Genomic DNA, 23,192 nt, shown 5'->3' on the forward strand with positions numbered 1-23,192 from the left:
GATCGCTGTGTGGCAAGCAGGAGGAGGACCCAAATGCAAAACTCACAGACACGGGGATGAACTCGAGAAACACAGCTTTAATGCTGGCACGGCAGAACACAGGAAATACAAAACTAAACTGGGGAAAGTAAACCAACACTCGCAGGTAGACACAGGAAGATCCACACAACATGAGGGAGAACGCGATACAGCACTGAGGGAGACGCAGACATAAATACACCAAGGGTTAACGAGCGGAGTAGGAGCACATGGGGAACACAGGTGACACTGATAATAATCACGAGACATGGCAGGAGTGAACACAACACTGGCGGGGAGACGGGCGAGGCGAAACAGGAAGTACAGAGGTTCAGACAGGAGGAGAGAGAGCACGAGTAGAACACCAACATAACGGGCAGGGGAGACACGGAATAAACACGAAAGGGGACGAGGGCTCATGAATACACAGAGGGGCACACAGGGGGTAGAGTCATAAAGGGAAAGCACTCAGGGAACACCACAACAGGGCAACTCAGGAAACAGAGCCTAAACAGGGAACTGAATACAAAGATACATGAGAACTAAGAATACTGGGCCAACATGGCCCAGGACCGTGACATGTACTTTAATGTCGGTCATAAGGGTGGTACTTCCAGAGCCATATATTTTATGAGGTGGTACTCATTGTGAAAAGTTTGAGAACCACTGATCTATAATATAAAACATGTTTTGAGTTATTTCACACTTTTTGTTTACTACATAATTCCATATGTGTTTATTCATAGTTTTGATTATTTCAGTGAGAATCTACAATAGTCATAAAAATAAAACCAGTGAATGAGAAGGTGTGTCCAGACTGGATGTGTATATAGATCTCATTCTATCTATCTATCTATCTATCTATCTATCTATCTATCTATCTATCTATCTATCTATCTATCTATCTATCTATCGAGATACATATGTATATTGATCAATATCTAAGGATAGATATTGATAGAGAGAGAGACCCTACCTAGAAACCACTGTTTTAAGGGCATTAAGTTGCATGAACATTAGGAAATATAGAAAAATAAATCTGGGAAACTTACTGGTGGAGGTTGATATTCAAGCCGTTCCTGAAAAAAATAAACTTCCAGATATAAGTACTTCAAACACTGAATGAAACAAAATATGACGTTTATAACTCAGCTTATTCTATTACTGAGATGTGGCACATGGAGAAGATCTTACACTCTAATGATACTTTTTTTTCCCGTCAAGAAACACAGAGGACAGTATGTTGTCTGTGATGACAGTGAAGACTCAGTGGCAATGGGTGGGCAACTCCAGGCCTCGAGGGCCGGTCTCCTGCAGGTTTTAGATGTGTCCTTGAGCCAATACTGTAGCATCCCTGGCTGAATGATGGTCTCTTATACTGATGCTTCACAGAGGTTTTATTGGAAATGTTTTTATTGAAACATTCAGTGAAGACACCGTAAGAGCTAGAAACAAATTTCTCCTGCTCACATATAGCATATACATCAAATTTACATCACTCAATTCATTATATCACCTCACTAACTTACAACTACACATAAAGGTCAAGGTCAAGGTTAACAACATAAACTCTATTAAACGACATTTTGATTGCATGTAACTTATTCCGTTAAAGGAAACATTAACAAACATTGTGCCACTGTCAGCCAGGTACTAATTGGCAAAGTAAACGTACATATTTTTCACTTTAAGGCACACTATTTTACCATATCCTAAAAGAAAGGTTACTAGCAGCCCTTTAACGGTTTTGTGCCAGTTTCCTGTTTCAAAATAAAAGCATGGATTTCAAAATAAAACCGAAGTGCCTTTAAAACAAACATAAAAATATTTACCAAATTTAAAGGTCATTTACACTCCCACCAAATCATGAGTGTTTTAGCAAAAGGGAGAACTATAACACGAATGATTTTTAAAAACAAATGACCTTAACCACAAGGCCTTTTACATAACGAAAACAAAGAATTATCCATGCATGAGCCTGCAGGTAATGTCCACAAGTCTTCATACAATAAAGGGTATAGTCATTGTCTTAGACAGCCTCTAAGAGCAAGATCAGTTTCTGAATGGGCCGTTCAACAATGGATGGCTTGCCAGAACATTGACCCTCCCTTTTCATTTTCTGGTCCCCAAGACGAATCTTAACTTTCCTCACAAGCCCATCTTTATCAGCGACTGTTTCTTCAACTCTGGCTAATCTCCACTCGTTCCGTGGCAGATCATCCATCCTTTCGATGACTATGTCACCAACTTTCAGATTCTTTCTAGAAATATGCCAACGTTGTCTAGTGGCAATATTAGAGAGATACTCTCTTCTCCAGCGGTTCCAGAATTGCTCTGCTAGATACTGGATATGACGCCATCTCTTACGAGCATACATGTCTTCTCTGATGAACGTCCCGGGAGGTGGTAAGGCTCCAGTGGGTTTCATAGTGAGTAGGTGATTAGGAGTCAGCGGTTCTGGACCATTTGGATCATTCAGGTTATCCACAGTGAGTGGACGGCTGTTCACAATAGACATTGCTTCGTAAAACAATGTCCTCAAACAGGCATCATCTAATCTTCCAGGTGAGAGTGAAAGAGTGGACCGAAGTACATTTCTTACTGTTCTGATCTGTCTCTCCCAGACACCTCCAACATGGCTTGAATGGGGAGCATTCATAATGAAGTCGCACTGCCTCTCAGCCAAGAATGCAGTCAGATGATTGACATCCATCTGTTTCAGCGCATTATACATTTCATTCTTAGCTCCAACAAAATTGCTTCCTTGGTCACATCTTATTTGTCGTACTGCTCCTCTTATGGAAACAAAACATCGGAGGCCATTAATGAAGGCATCTGCTGACATATCATTCACCATTTCAATGTGAATTGCTCTACAACAAAGGCATATGAAAAGCAGACCATAACGCTTATTCACCTTACGCCCTTGCTTTGTAAAAAATGGCCCAAAACAGTCCATTCCGCAATAAGTGAAAGGTGGAGATGGATCCACCCGCTCAGATGGCAGGTCTGCCATTCGCTGCTCTTCCACTGATCCCCTGAGTTTCCTGCATTTGACACACTGATGCACATAAGATGCAACAGCTCTGTTCATTCCTGGGATCCAGTATCCATTTGATCTGATCTCGTTGATGGTTATACCCCTTCCTTGGTGTTTAACCTGTTCATGATGATGAGCTATTATCATCCTCGTTATGTGGTGGTCCTTTGGAATGATCATTGGATGTTTCTGAGAGGCAGGGAGAGATGCATTTTTCAGTCTTCCTCCCACCTTGAGGATTCCATCTTTGTCAAGAAAGGCATCCAATCGTTTACTCTTTACTAACAGTTTACTCTGCCGTGAAAGTTGTAAGCCATTACTAAGTAGCTGGATCTCATCTCGATACACTCGTCTCTGTAAATCTCTTATAATGATGCGCTGTGCATCCTCTCGCTCCTGAACTGTGCTGTGACTTGTTGACTTGTCACTCTTGGTTCGGCGAAGAAGTCGCGCAACAGCTTGTTTGACCTTACACCATGAAGAAAACTTTGACAAGCGGTCTGAAAGAGTCACTTGTTCTGCAGACTCCAAATTTAGTGCTTGAACCCCATGATAACAGGGTTCATGCTGATCGGCGTTGGCCTAGCCCTGCTTTATCAGAGAAATAAGAGAGCGGAACCGGCTGTTCAAACCCCCACATGGCTGCCCGCTGGATTCGAAGCGCCGGGACGAGGTGCGACCTCTCACAACGAACGTAATATGGTCAACACCTTGGAGACGCTTACTGCTGCTGTGAAGGCTCAAAACAACACCATTGAGCGTATGAGGGGAAACATCAGAGAGAGGCCTGCTCAAAATGACACCCTTGAGCGACAGCTGGAAAACATCGCGGAACGGATCACTGCAGTTGTGAAGTCTCAGAATCAAAAGACTGACAACACCTTGGAACTGAAGTTTGATACCATCATGGGGAGGCGGCTCTCCAACGCGAAGTTGAGGGACCAGTCTCAGAGTGCTAAAATTCGAGCTGCTCACAAAACAGAAATCAACAATATTCAACATTCGGACACCACGGCGCCAGCTGCAGGCCCAAGGCTGGAGCCCACCAAAACAACTCCCTGATAACGACTGTGTGATGACTATTACATGACAAAAACAGTTATCCAGAACACCGAACCCAACCCCCACCCCTTTTCCCACCTCGATTACCGCCATGTGCCCCCTTTACATTTCTGTCAGCTTGCAGCAGATTGGTGACACTGACGAATTCGAAGTTTTCAAAATAAATAAATAAAAGCCTTTCTTTATTTAGAGCGCATATAATTAGAGCGCATAACACGAGCGAATAGGATGCATGATGACTTTAACTACTTTATTAAATATCCGTATATTTATTGACAGCTGTATACTTTTTTTTACCCTCTTTTGAACTGCTTTTTGACACAAGATTATGTGGACTCATTGAACGTCCCCACACCAGACTCTCAGTACCTGCTTGAGCTCATCAGACACAGACACTGGGAAGAGTCTGTGTTAATAGTGGATGTGTGAGTATCTTTACTCACACATCCACTGGATCCAACAGTGGACATCCAACAGTGGACATCCAGTGGATGTCCACTGTTGCTCAGTGCTCATGTTTTTGTTGTTGTTTTAGAGGTGATGACTTTTCTGAAAACATCCTTCAGGCCACGAATAAAGACTAAAACTACAACTGAAACTAACAGAAACCGAACTAAAATGAAACAAATAACTGTATTGTACAAATTTGAAATTACAACACGAAATCAACTCTGGACCATACTCTGCATATTTTGCCTTTTATAATCGATTTCCATGCATGTTTATAGGACTGCATAACTGATTTAACAAATCAGAACATTTTCTTAATACACACAAATTATACGCTTTTTATTTATTATGCATATTATGTTATAGTCAGAGCGTGTGTGTTGATGGCTATGCATGTCTAAGTAGGTCACTAAAGGCGACAAGTTCATGTACGCCAACAGTGGGCGGGGCTACCTATAGTGTAGCCAATCCCTTTTGTTTATTTTTTGATGGGCGTGCCATACAGTCAGTGCCAAGCTAACGAAGCCAACCAGAGTAAACAACTAAGTTAGCCTATCAGCTAGCTAGCAACTTCTGGTATGCCTTCGTTTCTTGAGAGAATGTATTATATAATTCATCTTCATCAACAGTTTAAACGTATAAAAGTATGGACATCTAGTCGTCACCTCGCAGCTGTGTCGATTTATTAAAACCTCGTTTTCCCCTGTTAAGAGTGTTAAATGTTCGATGTTTGGTTAGCATTTACTAGCTGGCTCTATTAACCAGCCTAACTTTCTATCATTGCTAATGTCTAAATGTTAGCCATTGAAGCCATACACATAATTTAGTTGTTTTATTTGCTATTTTCATACTTTTTCTAGAAATGGCGTCGTTAACGGCGACAGAACCAGCGTTACACCCAGGTACAGCGCCAGCAGCAGAGTCTATAGTGCCTGCTTGTATGTTTGCACCGGACCGGGGGTGTGCCGAGGATCAGTCCGGCGGAGAGGGCTTTGAAGACGGCGAGGATACAAATGAAGAGTCCGCGGATCATTTAGACTTAAGTAGCAAGGTGGGCCTCATTGTTAATTGCGCGTTGAGTCGTTACGTTTTAATACATTCCGACTGAGCAGATTGTTCATTGGTTTTCTATATTGTCACCGTGTGAATGAGTGCCACGTAGTATGCCATAATAACTTTACAGGTGCTTAAAAGTTGTACACGGGGCATTTAATGCTCGCTGTGCATCCCAGAGAAAGTGACACGTACAGTATTTTGCACCATATCTAACTGTATCCAGCTGGCAGCATACTAGACATGTAACCTAACTACTGTATATGCAAACTTTGCAGTTCTTTTTGTATTGTTGAATGGAGAATCCTAAATAGTCAGACTGAACCAAAACAAAACACCAACAAAACTTTATTGTGTAAAATTGTTTTTATAAAATGCTGACTACTTGTTGCGGTAGTGACTTGCTGTATGTGCACTCACAGAAGACTTGTTTAATGGTGTTTGCCCTGTCTGACCTTTGCAAATGTTCAGCTATTATCTCATTTACTGTCTCTACCTTTCAGCTGGTCCTTGTGAGTCCAACAGGGGAGCAATATGATTCATTACTGAGACATTTGAGGGAGCGGATAGATGAGGGCTGCGGAGAGACAATCTATGTGGTTGGGATGGGCTCAGGTAAGAGTTAGCAACTTCCAGTGAACTTCATTAATGTATAGTAATTTTAAAATAGGATAATGTGGCAAGAAAACACACACACACACACACACACACACACACACACACACACACACACACACACACACACACACAAAAGACAAGAAAAAAGGAAAGAAAGTGTTTTTTTTAAATAAAAGTCTTTTTTTTAATATAAAATAATGTATTAGCAGTTGGAAACTGTATCTTGTTATTGAATGAGAGGAAATATTTATTTAGGGCTAAAAGTCTGAGATTATCTAAGGCAAGAAAGCTGTGTTTTCAGTCATCTGGTGTGTGTATGTTCAGGATATCCCGTAGGTGGCACCAAAGACTTTTAGCAGGCATATTGTTTTTAGACTAGGCTGAAATCTGTAAAGCAAAGGAAAAAATTGTACAGCTATATTATGTCAGTGCCTGACTTCTAAAATAAAAGTTAATTATTCAAAAACATAAATTCAAACATGTGGCTGTGGGGTATAACACCTATTGCTTCATAGCCATAGTAATTGTTAGGGAAAAGTAGTTTTATTGGTATTTTTCAGTCACTGTTGTGTTGTAGCTGTGTCGTCACTTCTGGGCCTCCCAAACAGCTAATCCCATTTGTTTGCTGTTCATTCTAAAGCTCTACACACAAATGCAGCTGGCCTTTTTGTGCTATTTTCTGACTGTTAAAGCAACTGTCTGACCCAGAGCACACATAAGGGCATGTCACTTTATCCTCGGTCAGCACAGGCACTGTCAGTAGTGCAGTGGTACAGACAGAATATCAGCACCAAAGGCTGTCTGACGAGTCAGACAAAAACTAACAGACTTTCTAATGTGACTGGCTGTAGGGCTGCTCAATTAATCGAATTTTAATCAAAATTACGATCTGGGCTTTCAACGATCATTAAAAATGACCAAGCCGATTATTAGCACCTCCCTCGTGCTTTACTCTTGTGCTGCTCTGTGTGGTAAATCGAGCGCACCTCTCTGCATTTCAAACACGCGTCACAACAATTAATTGGACCCGAGGGAACCTCGAAAAGCTAAGCAAAAGTTATTTGGAGATGAGAGGATAATGACTGCTGAAGAAAGAATGCCGTTGCTTGAAAAGAGAGGGAAAACAACTTCAGTGATGTGGAAACATTATGGATTCGCGGAGTCAGACGTGGATCAAGTAGACATAGTGTGTAAACTTTGTTAATAAACACTACAAATTCATTCAATCATTTAAAGACCGCTCACAAAGTGACACAAAGTGACACAAAGTGAAGGAGCAGCAACTTTAGTTGGCATACCTTAATGTCAGTTTGATGCAATTGTGCATTGTGTGGCTACACAGATTGTCTTGATGTTTGGTTATTTGTATGCATTAATCCATCCATCCATCCATCTTCATCTGCTTTATCCGAGGCCGGGTCGCGGGGGCAGCAGCCTAAGCATGCATTAATATTATGCAGTATTTTGAAGTTCACTAAATATTAATGTTTACATTTTTCATTTATTTTTTATATTGCAAACATTTGCACTGTCATCAGTATTTGCACACTATTTCATATTATTTTTGACAATCTTTAAAGCCATTATTCAATACATTGTTATTGTTAAATAAATATCGTCAAATAATCGAGATCTCAATTTCAGTGAAAATAATTGTGATTATCATTTTTGCCATAATCAAGCAGCCTTAACTGGCTGTGTTTCTTTTTGTCAATCAATCATAAGCTTTTTTGTTGTTATTGTAATTTATGTGTGCCAGTTCTACTTGTAAAGCAACTGGCAGCAACCAATGGGTTAATACATTTCTTTACCTGTTAAGTGGATGAATACTGTGGGTTTCTTTGAAAATTTAGAGTAATCTGCATATATACAGCCTTTAGAAAATAAAGTCTTCTCTTAAAAGTTGTCTGAAGCTGACTGCTGGTGATTCGTTCATTTTGAAAATTGCTCTGGTCTCAGTAATTTAAATGTTCTCGTCTCTTTACACCTACTCCCATCTTTCTTTTAAAAACCACCTGTTTTACCCTCTTTCATTCTTCTGTGTGGTCTTTGTCCTCCCAGTCACCACCCTCTCATATTACATGTTACTAACATTCCTGTATTGCCCAGTTAGCAGTGAAGATGCCAATTTTCCAAGGGTGTGGCTTCACATTACTGCTGAAATTGCTTTTTCTAAAAACATCCATTAAATTGGTCCCTCACTGTCCTGCATGAGAGTGACTTCTTCCTTTCTCATACGCTTCGTTTAGATGGAGGTGATTATGGTCTGGATGAAAAGGACATGGAGGCGTCGGTAGCCACCGTGCGGTCGCTGTGTGAACAGATTGAGGCTGACTTAATCATGCTAAGAGAAAGGACAGACGCTGGAGGAAAGATTCGAGACTACCTCATCCGTCGACGCGTGGGCGAGCAGGATTTCCTAGAAGTCAGGTAAAAAATATGAGGGGAGGTTCTGGGGTGTAGGCAAAAGAATCATTAGAAAATGTACCTGCATTGTTAACTTGTTAATGTGTGACTGTTGGGTTTGGCTATTATTGAATGCCAGGTTATATGACAATATGACTCAAACATATTCTGTTGCATAAATGAGTTTTGATGTATCACTGGGTTCAGAAAGCTACAGAAATGGCTCTTTGGCCAGCACTGCTGAAGAGATTTATAGGCAGATTTAAAGCACAGGTTCCTGTTGTTGTGATAGTTGTTTCCACCAGGAAGAAGTATGTAATCAAACTAATGCACCTGTCTAACATTGCTTCATTTTTTTAAAATAGTGTTTTGAACGAATCAAATAAGAATTTGCGCTTCCGACAAGTCAGCAAAAAGCTTCTCTCCCAGATGTTCACAATAGCAGAATAAGACGCAATAAAAGACAAAACTGGCCACCAGACTCAAATTTATAAGAATGAAATGCATCGAAACTCAATTCACCCTTAATTAGATTTTATTCTTTTTTTTATTACATATATATATATTTGTCTCTTTTTTTGTAATTACAGAAACCTCTTAGCAAAGGAAGCTTACAGTCTGGCTCACACTTATGGGCTGAATTTTTGAAATTCTCTTTGATTACTTTTTTAGCTGCTCTTTGCTGCAGGACTTTTGTTGATCTACATTTCACATTAAAATATTTTAAGGTGCTCTGTTGAATTCAGGTCAAGGGACATGTTGGTAAAATCCTTTCCAGCTAAGCTTTTTGAGCTTGGGAGTTCAATCTGTATTTAGATATTTAGTCTTTGCCACATGTAAACTTCCATTAGGCCGTCTCACCAGTAATTTTGTGAGTCATTTAAGAATTGTTATGTTTATGAATCTGAAAAAAAAATCACCATGCGTTATTGATTTACTCATGGACTCATGACACAGACAGTCCCCCTGCTCTTATTTTAAAAGTTCATTCGCTGTTGATCTTCCTGACACCTCTGTCCCCTTGGCTGAGTCACTGGCCATGTTGTTGTGGTGATCCTCTGTCATTCACCTGCTTCCCCAAAAAGCCTGTCCGACTGCTCCAACTCCACTGTGACCAGAACCTTCAGAATGTGGAAACCTGTTGTCTCATAGACGGCAGAGCAATGTAAGAACAACTGGCACAACCTGTAGCTCAAAACAGAGGAAGTAGAGTTCATCCACAGTAGGGCTGCTCAATTAATCGAATTTTAATCACGATTACGATCTGGGCTTTCAACGATCATTAAAAATGACTGAGCCGATTATTAGCCCCTCCCTCATTTATCCGCGACACCTTAAAGGCCGGTCCGTGAAAATATTGTCGGGCATAAACCGGTCCGTGGCGCAAAAAAGGTTGGAGACCGCTGATTAAGAGGACCCGAGGGAAGCTCGGAAAGCTAAGCAGAAGTTATTTGGAGAGGAGAGTGACTGCCGTTGGTTGAAAAGAGAGGTAAAAAAAAAAAAAAAACTTCAGTGGTGTTGCACACTATTTTATATTATTTTTTAAAGTCATTGTTAACCCTTTAAATCCGGTCAGAGCAGCACGCTCCGTTTTGTGTAACTACTTTTAAATCCCTGTAGAATCTGAACCATGTAAGCTAGCGCAATAATTTGTTTTGCATATGAAACCGGAGGAGTTGTACTTACAACTTATGCCATCAGCTTGTCCTCGGTCACGGTTTCCTTCCACATATAGCTTTGCAAAAATTGCATAAAAAGCGCTTGCAGGAACAAAAACATAATATTCCAGAAACACGCTTTGCCGATCCGATCAGCTGTTCATAACACTTCCCACAGTGAAACAGATGTCAGCGCGAACTGTCTCATGTCCGCCATTTCCTGGCCGAAACCGGAAGTGACGTCATTTTCGCGGAAATGTAGTTTTTTACTTGTAGACCTTAAAAACCTCTACTGGTCATGTTTGACTTTTCTGAATAGTTTCTGGGATGCTTAGAACTCGAATTGCACTGCTGGAAATAGTTTATTTTGATGCACCTGCTGTTTTCTTTGCAAATTTGCATCATAGGATTGTTTTTTTTGTTTTACCTGCAGTGTATATAAAAATTGGTGTATCTCCAAAATAAAACTATGAAGACACTCAAAATAAATTTCCTGTTGTTGTAAACTATTTTTTGCAACTTTTTTGTATTTAAAGTTTTGAAGGATAAACCTCTTAAATTTCTCCAAGTAGAAATATATGTAAAAAAACAAAACAAAAACGATTTTCAATTTTTTTGTAGTTTATTGCACTTTTTTGCAATTAATGTAGTTACTATGGACTTAATGCATACATATTATTAAAATATTGGCTATAACAGTTATTTAGCAACTTTAAATGCTCCCACAAATGGCACTACAACATGTAAAAAAATAATATAAGCTCTGGCGGACTTGGTTCTATAGTAGGTCTTAAAGGGTTAAATAAATATCGTCAAATAATCGCGATCTCAATTTCAGTGAAAATAATCGTGATTATCATTTTTGCCATAATCGAGCAGCCCTAATCCACAGGAAGAGGCTCACTGGAGAAGTAATAGATGATATGGGTCTGTTATCAAAGCGGCTGGTAAATAAAATAATAGTACACGAGTAATAGCTGAAGTCTGCAGCTCATGTGCATATATACGTTATAAACCCTAGTAAATGTGCAGAAACCAAATGTAAAGCCAAAATGGTGCATGGATCAAATCTTCTAAACCTTCTGCAGTCTCCAGCTCCATTATTAGCTCACCACCAGCCCAATGTTTCACAGTCAACACTGGACAGTCACTGCAGCAGACCTGATCAGCTTCACATCAGACATGCTGGGCTCTATCTCATCCACACTAGTAATCTTAGTCATATTGGCCGAACCACCTGCTCCCATGTGTGATCTTGCAGTTGTGTGAGCAGAGTTTTTCCTTTGGCAGCGTCCACAGAGGCTTACTTTGTGCATTATCTTTCACACTGCCTTAGCACAGATAACCCTTGTGTCAGAATCATGTACTTGTCTGTGTCTCAGAGCAAGGCAGGAAAGAGGAGTCATTTTTTGATGGCAGTCACTTTCTTTCTGAACCTTCATAGAAAAGTTGTGTACTGTTGCATTAGACAAAGCCAAGAACCAAAGGCCCAGCTGTGAGAATGCTGTGATGGTGTTTTATAGCCTTGCTCATGCAAGTTAACCCAATTTGAAAATGAATTGCACACTGCACCTGTTTTATGCTGTACTTCGTATTGTTGATGTCTGTGTCAATATTGTATAGCTTGGTTCCATTTGTCCCTGTTTATAGAGCAGCAATAAACCAGAAAACAAATACGCTGGCCTGTTTGTGACAGGTGATGATTTATTATAGCACAGGCCCTTTTGTACCTGATGTTGCTGCTGGGAGTGTTTATTTACTTTTGGCATGTCTTTTCTTATTGTGCGTCATTTGAGTTTCATTCATGTTCGATTGAATTTAGAAGGTTGAAAATGATCTCATCCTGCATTTGACATAATTTTCCCTTTATTTATTTTGCATGTTGAGCCGAGGATACTTGTTTACTTCCAACTTGTTATAATCAAACGCACAAGAACAGAAATGGACAACACCATTAGTGAAAAAGAAATAAAATATAGATGTAGGTCTTAAGCTGGATTTCTTTTTAGTCTCAATAAAATACCCAGCAGTCTCCATCAGTTTTATTTTTAGAAATGAAGATTGAGAACCTTCATATACTCAATGGGAGGGTTTAGAGGTGGTAGAAAGATTTGTAATGACTTGGCTGTAAAATTGTCCAAAGTGTTGGTGAGGGAGTCCACAAAGTCAGCCGCACGACAGGCAGTCAGCTGACTGGCTCTCTCATATAGGGCTCACTGTTTTAAGCTCCTTTAGCCTCCAACACTGTAAAGGGTCCTGACTGAAGTAACAGCTCTGCATACAGGGAGTGCAGAATTATTAGGCAAATGAGTATTTTGTCCACATCATCCTCTTCATGCATGTTGTCTTACTCCAAGCTGTATAGGCTCGAAAGCCTACTACCAATTAAGCATATTAGGTGATGTAATGAGAAGGGGTGTGGTCTAATGACATCAACACCCTATATCAGGTGTGCATAATTATTAGGCAACGTCCTTTCCTTTGGCAAAATGGGTCAAAAGAAGGACTTGACAGGCTCAGAAAAGTCAAAAATAGTGAGATATCTTGCAGAGGGATGCAGCAGTCTCAAAATTGCAAAGCTTCTGAAGCGTGATCATCGAACAATCAAGCGTTTCATTCAAAATAGTCAACAGCAAGAAGCGTGTGGGAAAAACCAAGACGCAAAATAACTGCTCATGAACTGAGAAAAGTCAAGCGTGCAGCTGCCAAGATGCCACTTGCCACCAGTTTGGCCATATTTCAGAGCTGCAACATCACTGGAGTGCCCAAAAGCACAAGGTGTGCAATACTCAGAGACATGGCCAAGGTAAGAAAGGCTGAAAGACGACCACCACTGAACAAGACACACAAGCTGAAACGTCAAGACTGGGCCAAGAAATATCTCAAGACTGGTTTTTCTAAGGTTTTCTGGACTGATGAAATGAGAGTGAGTCTTGATGGGCCAGATGGATGGGCCCGTGGCTGGATTGGTAAAGGGCAGAGAGCTCCAGTCCGACTCAGACGCCAGCAAGGTGGAGGTGGAGTACTGATTTGGGCTGGTATCATCAAAGATGAGCTTGTGGGGCCTTTTTGGGTTGAGGATGGAGTCAAGCTCAACTCCCAGTCCTACTGCCAGTTCCTGGAAGACACCTTCTTCAAGCAGTGGTGCAGGAAGAAGTCTGCATCCTTCAAGAAAAACATGATTTTCATGCAGGACAATGCTCCATCACACGTGTCCAAGTACTCCATAGCGTGGCTGGCAAGAAAGGGTATAAAAGAAGTAAAACTAATGACATGACCTCCTTGTTCACCTGATCTGAACCCCATTGAGAACCTGTGGTCCATCATCAAATGTGAGATTTACAAGGAGGGAAAACAGTGCACCTCTCTGAACAGTGTCTGGGAGGCTGTGGTTGCTGCTGCACGCAATGTTGATGGTGAACAGATCAAAACACTGACAGAATCCATGGATGGCAGGCTTTTGAGTGTCCTTGCAAAGAAAGGTGGCTATATTGGTGGCTGATTTGTTTTTGTTTTGTTTTTGAATGTCAGAAATGTATATTTGTGAATGTGGAGATGTTATATTGGTTTCACTGGTAAAAATAAATAATTGAAATGGGTATATATTTGTTTTTGTTAAGTTGCCTAATAATTATGCACAGTAATAGTCACCTGCACACACAGATATCCCCCTAAAATAGCTAAAACTAAAAACAAACTAAAAACTACTTCCAAAAACATTCAGCTTTGATATTAATGAGTTTTTTGGGTTCATTGAGAACATGGTTGTTGTTCAATAATAAAATTATTCCTCAGAAATACAACTTGCCTAATAATTCTGCACTCCCTGTACACTCCCCTGTACTGAAACTTGTGTTATTCACTCTTTTTTTTCTTTTCTGTTCTCTTTTCTCTAGAGTGGCTGTTGTTGGAAATGTAGACGCTGGAAAGAGCACCCTGCTGGGAGTGTTAACCCATGGTGAGCTGGATAATGGCAGAGGTTTCGCTCGCCAGAAGCTCTTCCGGCACAAACATGAGATGGAAAGTGGGAGGACCAGCAGTGTGGGCAACGATATCCTGGGCTTTGATCAGGAAGGACAGGTGGGCTGCTGTCAGTTGTGAATGGGCAAAATCACTGGAGAAATGCATTTCTGTAGTGATCTTTCCTTATTTTTTGCATTTATTTAAAAGTTTTTGAGTACCAAATATAAAAAAAAAACACTGCTCAGTGAAAGACTATTCAGATAGTAATTTTTCTTGTTAGCTTTATGGATTTATGTGAAATTATAATTGTGAAAAGTTTGATCACATTTAATTAACAGCATGTATTTTTCCTGCAGGAACATTTTTAAGCTTTCTTTCAAAGTTTCATCCTACCGTTTTTTCTCACGTCCATTATAAGTAGGTTTTCTTTTCTGTCTACTCGCTTCTTTAGGTGGTAAACAAGCCAGACAGCCATGGCGGGGGTTTAGACTGGACCAAAATCTGTGAGAAATCCTCCAAAGTCATCACCTTTATTGACTTAGCTGGGCACGAGAAGTACCTGAAGACCACAGTCTTTGGCATGACGGGACACCTGCCTGATTTCTGCATGCTCATGGTGAGAGAGATTGAAAGTTTATATTTAACTATTTCCTGGCAAATCCTTTGTTACTTTTTTGTTCCTGTTTCTGCCCTCACATATTTAACCACTCATCTCTGTGTTTCTTGTCTCTCCATGTAGGTTGGCAGCAATGCTGGCATTGTTGGCATGACCAAAGAGCACCTGGGTCTAGCGCTGGCCCTAAACGTACCTGTGTTTGTTGTGGTTACCAAGATAGACATGTGCCCAGCTAACATCCTGCAAGGTAAATCCACTATCTCCAGCACAGCTGTATAACTGCTCTGTTCTACATCTTTAGGTCCCAGTTTCTTAACTTCATGCTCAGTGTGAGAGGTTTTGCAAATTCAGCATAATCTCCATTCCCACAGCAATGTTTACAGAAACACAGCCATACCAAAGACCACCATTGTGTTGTTAAAAGCAGTAAATACTTTCACGCTTCATGGCTCTGCTTTAATTATGTTAAGGTAGGAAACTGGGCTCTAACTCAAAAAAAGCCTCTTTGGGAAGAAAATGAATAATATAAAGTAAATCGCTAGAACGCTTTTAAAGTGAAGCAAACTGAGAGAGAAGTTTACAAAAACAACAAACTACTGGAAGAGCACATAAAGGAAGTGATAATAATTAAGAAATAATAAAACATGAATAAATATGCTTTTAAAGCAAAAGTAAATTAAAAGCAGTCTTTTTTTCCGTTTAAAGCTTACTACTTTCAGTTTCCATCTCTTTAAATATGTCATTTATTTTCACTCTCAGGTTGTTTTGTTCAGATTTTGTCATGAGTGTTGTTTTTAGGTTTAAGAAACTCAGGTTTGCTTGTGTTTGTCTGCAGAGACACTAAAATTATTACAGAGGTTATTAAAGTCACCAGGCTGCAGGAAAATCCCAGTGTTGGTGCAGAACAAGGATGATGTCATTGTCACAGCCTCTAACTTCAGCTCTGAGAGGTAAGACCAGAGAACAGGTGGGACGATGGGCGTGACTCTGCTGAGAAATAATAACAGAATGGGTGACAGTTGATTGACAGCATACTCACACAGTTAGAAATAATGTTTGATCTTTAAAATGTTCCTGCAGAATTAGGATTTATGAATAAAATGCCAAAGACGTTTAGTGAAAGTAAGTAAAAAAACACTTACGGAGAACAGGATATCATATGCGCACTCTCCAGTATGCCAAATAAATCCGACTACATCAGCTTGACCCTTAATTTTACTTAATCATACGGTTTCCTGCCAAAAATAAAAGCGTATACATTTTGTCTGTGGGGAAATTGCTGGATGAGTCCTCATATGATCTCAGTGCTTTAACGCATAGCTTTTTTCACATGGGTCATCTTGATTCTGTTTTCAAATCGAACCAATCAGCACACTGGTTTCTGTTTTTTGATCGGCCTCTGGTGTTTGTGTGTAGCCACGCCTGGGTGGTGCATTTTTATTTTAGGTTTATAAGTCAAGTGGGTATGCTGTTAAACAGCTTTCCCTTGCCTCTTTAATTTTTTCCTAAGATTTGATGTGTAAATATTCATGTGCTGGTTTATCAGTCCCTTTAAAGAATCTGCCATCCAGCCCAGTCGGTTAAACAGAATAGATTTTTTTTTTCATCATCTCTCTTTTTTTCTCTCTCCTTCTCTCCAGGATGTGTCCAATATTCCAGATCTCAAATGTGACGGGGGAGAACATGGACTTGCTGAAGATGTTCTTGAACCTCCTTTCCTCTCGGACCACCTTTAGCAATGATGAGCCTGCAGAGTTCCAAATAGACGACACATACTCCGTACCTGTAAGAAATAGAGCACACACTCAGTTATACAGCCATGGATGTTCATTTCTTTACAATTAGTGTTTCAGTGCATGAAAAAGTATGCTAGCAAGGGCAACTAGATCAAAGACATTGTAGATAGAGGTAGATTTATTAATGATCTGTGTCAGTATAGTGCCTTTTTTTAGGGTTAAAAACTCAAATATGCAATAACAAATTTGAAACTGAAAGGTGTGGACAAAGTTGTTGTTAATGGTGATTTAATGGTGGTCTTATTTTGAGCATGATGTGGCTGTGAGAGTTGCTTGTCTTATATTTTCTGAGTGCCAGTGGGAGATCTTATCAGAATGAGTGTATCGTTGAGGCGTGTAGAAGGGCCAAAAGCTGGGAGCAAAAGGAGTTGGGTTTCTTCCTGTAGTTCCTGCATGTTTGTATGAGTCCTCAGCCCCAGTGTTAAGAACCACGCCCTGCATCGCCCTGTTTAGTTTCTTTCTGATCAAGCTTTTATTTGCATTTTATTCCTCAGTCCCACCTTTTCAGCCCTGATGTGTTTCTTCTCTGTACACTCTTTTTTTTTTTTTTTTTTTTTTTAACTTTCTTCTCTTTCCCATCAACTCCCCAGTCAGAAGGCTGCTCTTCCCTGAGCCTAGTTCTGCCAAAGGTCACTTCTGTTAAAATGGAGTTCTTCCTTCCCACTGTTGCCAAGCGTTTGCTCATAGGAAGTAATTAGATTGAGTTTTTTTTTTTCTTTTAATGCATAATTTAGACTTCTGCGGTGAATGTTGTTAATTACTTGTGGTCATCTCCTATTTCAGTTTTCAGTGAGGCACAGTAACAGTCAATTTGATAAATACACAGAAAGGTGAAGGTTTGATAGTAAATAATGTTCTCTGTTCTTCTGTGCTTTCTAGAGAACATTTGCAATACATAGATTTCAGATTCATATGACAGACATGTTTGTAACAAAGCAGCACGTCTCTGAGTATACTGCACTCCACATTAGCTGCCCCAACCTCCAATACTTCACACAGTCCTATCTAACAGAAAAGTCCAAAAGTATCATTTCTCTTTCACAGGGTGTGGGCACAGTAGTTTCAGGCACTACGTTACGTGGATTGATACGACTCAACGACACGCTCCTCTTAGGTCCAGACCCCCTCGGCACTTTCATCCCCATCGCAGTTAAATCCATCCACCGCAAGAGGATGCCTGTCAGAGAGGTTCGCGGTGGACAGACCGCATCCTTCGCCCTCAAAAAGGTCTGTGTGGAAATAATTTAGTTGAAATACAGCCATCATGACATATTTGAATTATTTTTACATATCAGTCCAAAAGACAGCATAAAAATAGCTCAAAGATGACTTGGCAAGAAGTTTTGAAAACTTCTGAGGAGGATAATTATTCAGAAACTTTGAGACGTTATATGCATATGAATTAGTTTCCTAACTTTAGAATCAGTTTTGTAATACATGCAAATCCCAAAGAGTGAAAGCAGGTAGTGTTCTGGCTCTAATTCAGTTTTGTCTTAACCAATCCCCCAGCTTCATTTCTTTTTCCTTTGTTCCTGCTGCTTTTTCCCCTCCTGTCTTCTCAGATCAAACGATCATCCATAAGGAAAGGAATGGTGATGGTTTCTCCCAAGCTGATGCCACAGGCCACCTGGGAATTTGAAGCAGAGATTTTGGTGCTTCACCATCCGACCACGATATCCCCGAGATACCAGGCCATGGGTTAGTAAATACAGACACTCACAAGTTTAAATAGCACCGATGGGCATCTGTGTGTCTTTGACTCCCTTTTCTAAAAGAAAAATACTGTCTGGCCAATCGGTAACTGTGCCACTCTCCCTCTGTATCATTAGTCCACTGTGGCAGCATTAGGCAGACAGCCACAATCCTGTCAATGAACAAAGACTGTCTGAGGACTGGGGACAAAGCCACGGTCCATTTTCGCTTCATCAAGACCCCCGAATACCTGCACTGTGACCAGAAGCTGGTGTTCAGGGAAGGACGTACCAAAGCTGTAGGCACCATTACAAAGGTACTGGGGCTTGTGCTTACCTTTCTGGTTCAGTGTAAACTCTTTAATTATCCTATAATTAATGTTATGTGAACACTGGTGTAACAAACACAAGGTTGTGTTTGCAATTTCAGCTTCTCCACTCAGTGAACACCCAGGCAGCTAAGGCCCAGCAGTCCAAATCTCAAGCCAGCAAAAAGAGTTCTAAAGAGGGCACAACCGCTAATGAGGACAGTGGATCAGCAGCACGGCCACCCAGTCCTACCACAGCGCAGCTACCGGTGAGTGAAACAGTGCTCGGGGAATCCTCATGAGTGCATATTTTACAGAAAACATAAGAAGTGACAAATTTCATCGGGTTGTTTTATGTGTCCAACAGTTAATTTTCCAGTGCTGAACTTTTGTTTTCCCTTCCGGGCACTAACACTGTCTGTATGCACTTATGACATTTGTCCTTGTGGTCTATCCTGTAATTCACCCTCTGAACACTCAGGTTTTGTTTTATCTGGAGCTGCAGAAATTCTGTTTTGGGTGCTTTCTTGAATTTTTTAGCCACAGGCTTCCTGTTGGTCACAGTGACTGTCACTGACTCCCTCTCTGTGGCTGTAGTATTTCACCCTTCAGTTCTTGCCAACCAATTACTGTTGGTTGACACAAAAGTTATCACTACTAGTGCATTAGTGTGGTAATGTCACCACAGACATTAGATTTTCTATTACAGTCAACTTTGTGTTGGAAGACATCTTCTCTCTGCTCTTCAAAGTGCTTAAATCTGCTACTTAATGTCTACAACTTTCACATTATTGTTCCATTATTGTACTTTGACTTTCAATCATTTTATTGCCAACTTGCTCTCCTACCCTGTCCATCATCCTGCCTTCATCGTCAGCCACATGTACCTCCACTCACCCCCTCCTCTGCCCTCTGATCCTCACCCGTCCTCACTGCTGTTTTCGCTCTGCATTCCCGATCCTTCAGTTCTAACACTTTACTCTCTCGCTGTTATCTCTCTCTCTCCTCCCTCCCTGTCTTGGCATGCTGCGTCAGACAGTGGCAGAGGAGGAGGCTCTGTGTCATGATGGCAACAAAGAAAACAAGGTAAAGTTCCTGCAGACTGTGGGAGTGATGATGGCGTCTCCTTAGGTGTGGTTGTTCTGTTCCCTAACCCTCCCCAGGTTCTAAGCAGATGTTTTTTTTTTTGCATGCATACTCTGCTTTAGTGCAGTTCTGCTTTATATTCACAAACTTTTCTCAGTCACACCAGGAAGCTGCTGTACTGCAAGTACAAGTGTTTGCTTACTGAACTGGACCCAAGTGGGATTAAAAGCTGTGGAGGTGCTAGAGGAAGGAAAATGAGCTTTTTCCCTAATTGTTCTTCTATTTTTAACTACACCCATTCTATATTCTCCCTGGTGAACGTACCAATTAGAAAAACATGACTTGTCTCTGTTAGCTTTTTAAATGTTACTTGTTACTAAAATGTTACTAAAATTTTATTTTGTCAGACAGAACATTTGTGCAGTTACAGGGTTTCCTGTGACCCCGTTTAAAACAAAGTAATTACACTTGTGTTAAATTAAACAAAAAAAGGGGAAAAGGGCCTGTGTTTGTAAGGTGTTTACCCCATCCACTAAAATATCCTGGGCTAAAGTCTGAACTGTTCACTTTCCTTTTTGTTTGTTCCCCTCAGAGAACCTCTAAACTCGTTTTTACCCTCTTAACCTTTTTAAAGGAGTTCCTGTTGCTCTTATCTTAACTGTTTTGGATCAACAAGCTTTACCTGCCGCCTGTGCTTTATTTCAAACCTGATTTCACCTAACAGCTGGCTCACAGTGCTGTCTGTCCATTCCATCCACAGCTCAAGTCAGGAGGCGGGGGACGCAGGAGAGGTGGTCAGAGACATCGAGGGAAAGGTGTGAATGCCACGAATACAGCAGTGCCCACAGGAGCAGCGGGCACAGCCTAAAAGCACAAACATGGGTTTCTTCACAGCCTGTCATCATCATCGTCATCATCATCATCTCTTCACAAAGAGGAGGGAGAGTGACTGTGTGGGCCTCTTGCAGGTGTGCAAAGACTGGCCATGTTTCTTCATATAAAAACAAATAAATAATTAGTGAACAGTCTGAATCAAGAGAGTGACATATTTATCAAAAATGATATATATTTTTCTTGTTGGCTGATGAAGGTGATAGTTCTTTTTTAAATTTGTTTTTCCAGGAGGTGGTTATCTCATTTGTTTTTTCCCAGCTTCTAGCAGATGGATCAGTCACTCTCTCTGCTCTCTCCTGCCTCTAATGTTTTTTGTTTCCCCCCCTCAGTCAGCCTTCTTTTTCCTTATTCTACATTTCCTTGTGTTCTGTCATTAATGGGACTTTCTGAAGGCACCAGACTTGGAGTCTGCTAACATTGGTCAGTGAAGGAGGATTGTGTTCAGTAGTTGAAAATTGTTTTTAAGCTCCTGCTTACTGAAGCCAGCAGTATAAATGTGCATTTGGGATCCATTGAGCTGAAAGGGATTTGATAGCAAGCGGTCGGCTGAAGCTGCTGCTGTGTTAGTTTAAGCTGACCACTGGTTTTGGGGTTTGGCTACAAACTGTTCTCTGGAAACCTACTGATGGATGTAAACTCTGTGGTTGTGTTACCCTGAGACTAGTTATGAATGCATCACTTATAATGAAACATCGGCTTGTACACAAAGTGCTCATGTAGCCGATGTTTAAACATGTTATAGAAGGAAATCTTCATCGACTTTTTCTAAGAGTCCGTGTTTCGGTTTTTCTAGTTTTTCATGAAGCCAAAAGAGAAAATTTCTGAATCATCCTTTTTTAACGTTGGAGTGTTGAGTAGCAAAGTGGCGTTTGTCATGGTGTAATGTACTACAAGTGCTTTTTGAACAAGCAAAGCAGGCAGAGGACCTTTGCACAGTTCCACTTTGATCCAGTATATTAAATGAAAAATCCAAAAGCTGATAAAGTCTTGTGCACAAAAACATCCATCAGGTATTTTACTAATTTAATTAAAAAAAACAAACTCTAATGATGTCAAAGCCAACACAGAACATGTTTCAGTAACTGAGGTTTTGCTGCACATTTTGTGTTTGTTCTTCATATAATTGAGAATTTTCATGTGAAGTCCAAATCAGGTGCAAAGCTTCACAAACAAACGTGGACAATCACCAGATTATGGTACACGTGTGCAAGTCATGTTGCATCCTGCCTTAACCTGACGTATACCCCTAATGACATCAAGCTAAAGTAAGCAACAGTAGACTACACCCTTTTTGCCACAGATGTTTTCCACTGGTTTTTATTAAAGTGGTTTCTCGAGTTGTCTTTATATTGGGAAGGTGACCGTGTTGGCAGTTGTCACAGTTTTGCAGCCCTCTGTTTCTTCTTTGGGGGGCATAGATCTCCCCTCACATTAGTATTAACTTAATGTTGATCAGTCTGGTCTGACAGTCCTTGAGCTACCAGCTTTATACGTCTCATAAGCACAATGAACTAAGAGCATTACTACCTTTCTCCCCCTTTAGATCTTACCAACAGTGCATGGATGTTTATCTGAAGAGACTGTTTGTGTGTACAGTTTGTTACATTTTTGGACAGTGACACATTTTTTTTCTCACTTTTACATCTTTTGAAAACAAGCTGCAATAGTAGAGCAAACCATTGTGGTTACGCTTTGTTTCAACACCATGACTGCAGCTGTCTTCATAGGTCTTTCTGCCTTCATAGCTGATTCAGGTGATTGACTTAGACACTCCACGATATTGTACCTTTTCACCTTTAAACAGGTTATGCGTTCAGTCAAAGTTATCTTTGTAAAAAAGAGAATGACCTTAGTAACAATTAAAACTGGACCACCAAACTAAAAAAGGTTGTAAAGGTCTGCGATCATCCAGGCAGATGTTCCTACAATAGATTCACTTTGTTCTTTTCGACCACATGTTGTGCCATCTACATTAAACGCCATACTTAAAATCATCTCCAGATCTTCGACAGGCTTCATTTATGAAAACGATAGCCCATGAGTGAATTGTTCAGTCACATTTCAACCTTTAAAGTTAAAGTGAGAGCCTTCGTGTTGTTTCCATCTTAACTGTTGCAGTGGCGTGTGGAGGCCGAACGGTGGGAGAGGTGTCACTGTCCAAAAATCTGTATGTGAGACGCAAGTTGTACATGCCGTTTAAATTAAGTGGTGCCAGTTTGTGTTCTAAATCCTTTTAAATAAAGATGTTATTTAACAAAACGTGTTTTAATAATAAATAATTTAAAATAATGTCTTCAAGAACAAGTTTAGGAGGACTCTTTGGTGAAATTCAGAATTATATTTTATACTTTGTATGCTCAGAGGTGCTCCGTCCAGAATGTACCTTGCCTGTTACCTTTACCTGACAGGCTCCAGCCCCACCGTGACCCTGAGCTGGAGAAGCGGCCGTGGATGGATGGGAGAAATTGCTCAGGGTGAAAGGTTGGACAGCGTCTACACAGCGTAATCGATTTTTGGCTTCTATTACACAACC

The 23,192-nt window shown here is 40.5% G+C and overlaps 1 protein-coding gene across 3 annotated transcripts; it reads left to right on the forward strand.

Annotated features, from left to right (window-relative positions):
* Positions 1-5,069: 5,069 nt before the first annotated feature.
* On the forward strand, positions 5,070-22,918 carry gtpbp1l (GTP binding protein 1, like). 3 transcript variants are annotated; one of them, XM_080880288.1, is made up of 15 exons: positions 5,070-5,146; positions 5,431-5,621; positions 6,127-6,238; positions 8,491-8,671; positions 14,202-14,385; positions 14,720-14,884; positions 15,008-15,131; positions 15,720-15,834; positions 16,525-16,669; positions 17,725-17,907; positions 18,243-18,378; positions 18,510-18,688; positions 18,802-18,948; positions 19,715-19,765; positions 20,526-22,918. In XM_080880288.1, exons 2-15 carry the CDS (start codon positions 5,433-5,435, stop codon positions 20,631-20,633), a joined length of 2,019 nt encoding a protein of 672 aa, XP_080736414.1. In that variant the 5' UTR covers positions 5,070-5,146; positions 5,431-5,432; the 3' UTR covers positions 20,634-22,918. The 3 variants fall into 3 exon arrangements, with proteins under 3 accessions (XP_080736414.1, XP_080736412.1, XP_080736413.1); XM_080880286.1 differs by lacking the exon at positions 19,715-19,765; XM_080880287.1 differs by lacking the exon at positions 19,715-19,765 and having other exon boundaries at positions 5,098-5,214.
* Positions 22,919-23,192: the final 274 nt, after the last annotated feature.

This window comes from Rhamphochromis sp. 'chilingali', assembly GCF_963969265.1.
Source record: "Rhamphochromis sp. 'chilingali' genome assembly, chromosome: 4".
NCBI classification, from domain to species: Eukaryota; Metazoa; Chordata; class Actinopteri; order Cichliformes; family Cichlidae; genus Rhamphochromis; species Rhamphochromis sp. 'chilingali'.

What these genes read in the sequence shown, in the direction of transcription:
- gtpbp1l (XM_080880288.1), top strand. Translation starts at nt 5,433, where the DNA reads ATGGCGTCGTTAACGGCGACAGAACCAGCGTTACACCCAGGTACAGCG. An exon ending in CAGGATTTCCTAGAAGTCAG is followed by an intron (nt 8,672 to 14,201) that starts GTAAAAAATATG and finishes TCTTTTCTCTAG; the next exon opens with AGTGGCTGTTGTTGGAAATG. An exon ending in CTGTAGGCACCATTACAAAG is followed by an intron (nt 18,689 to 18,801) that starts GTACTGGGGCTT and finishes TTGCAATTTCAG; the next exon opens with CTTCTCCACTCAGTGAACAC.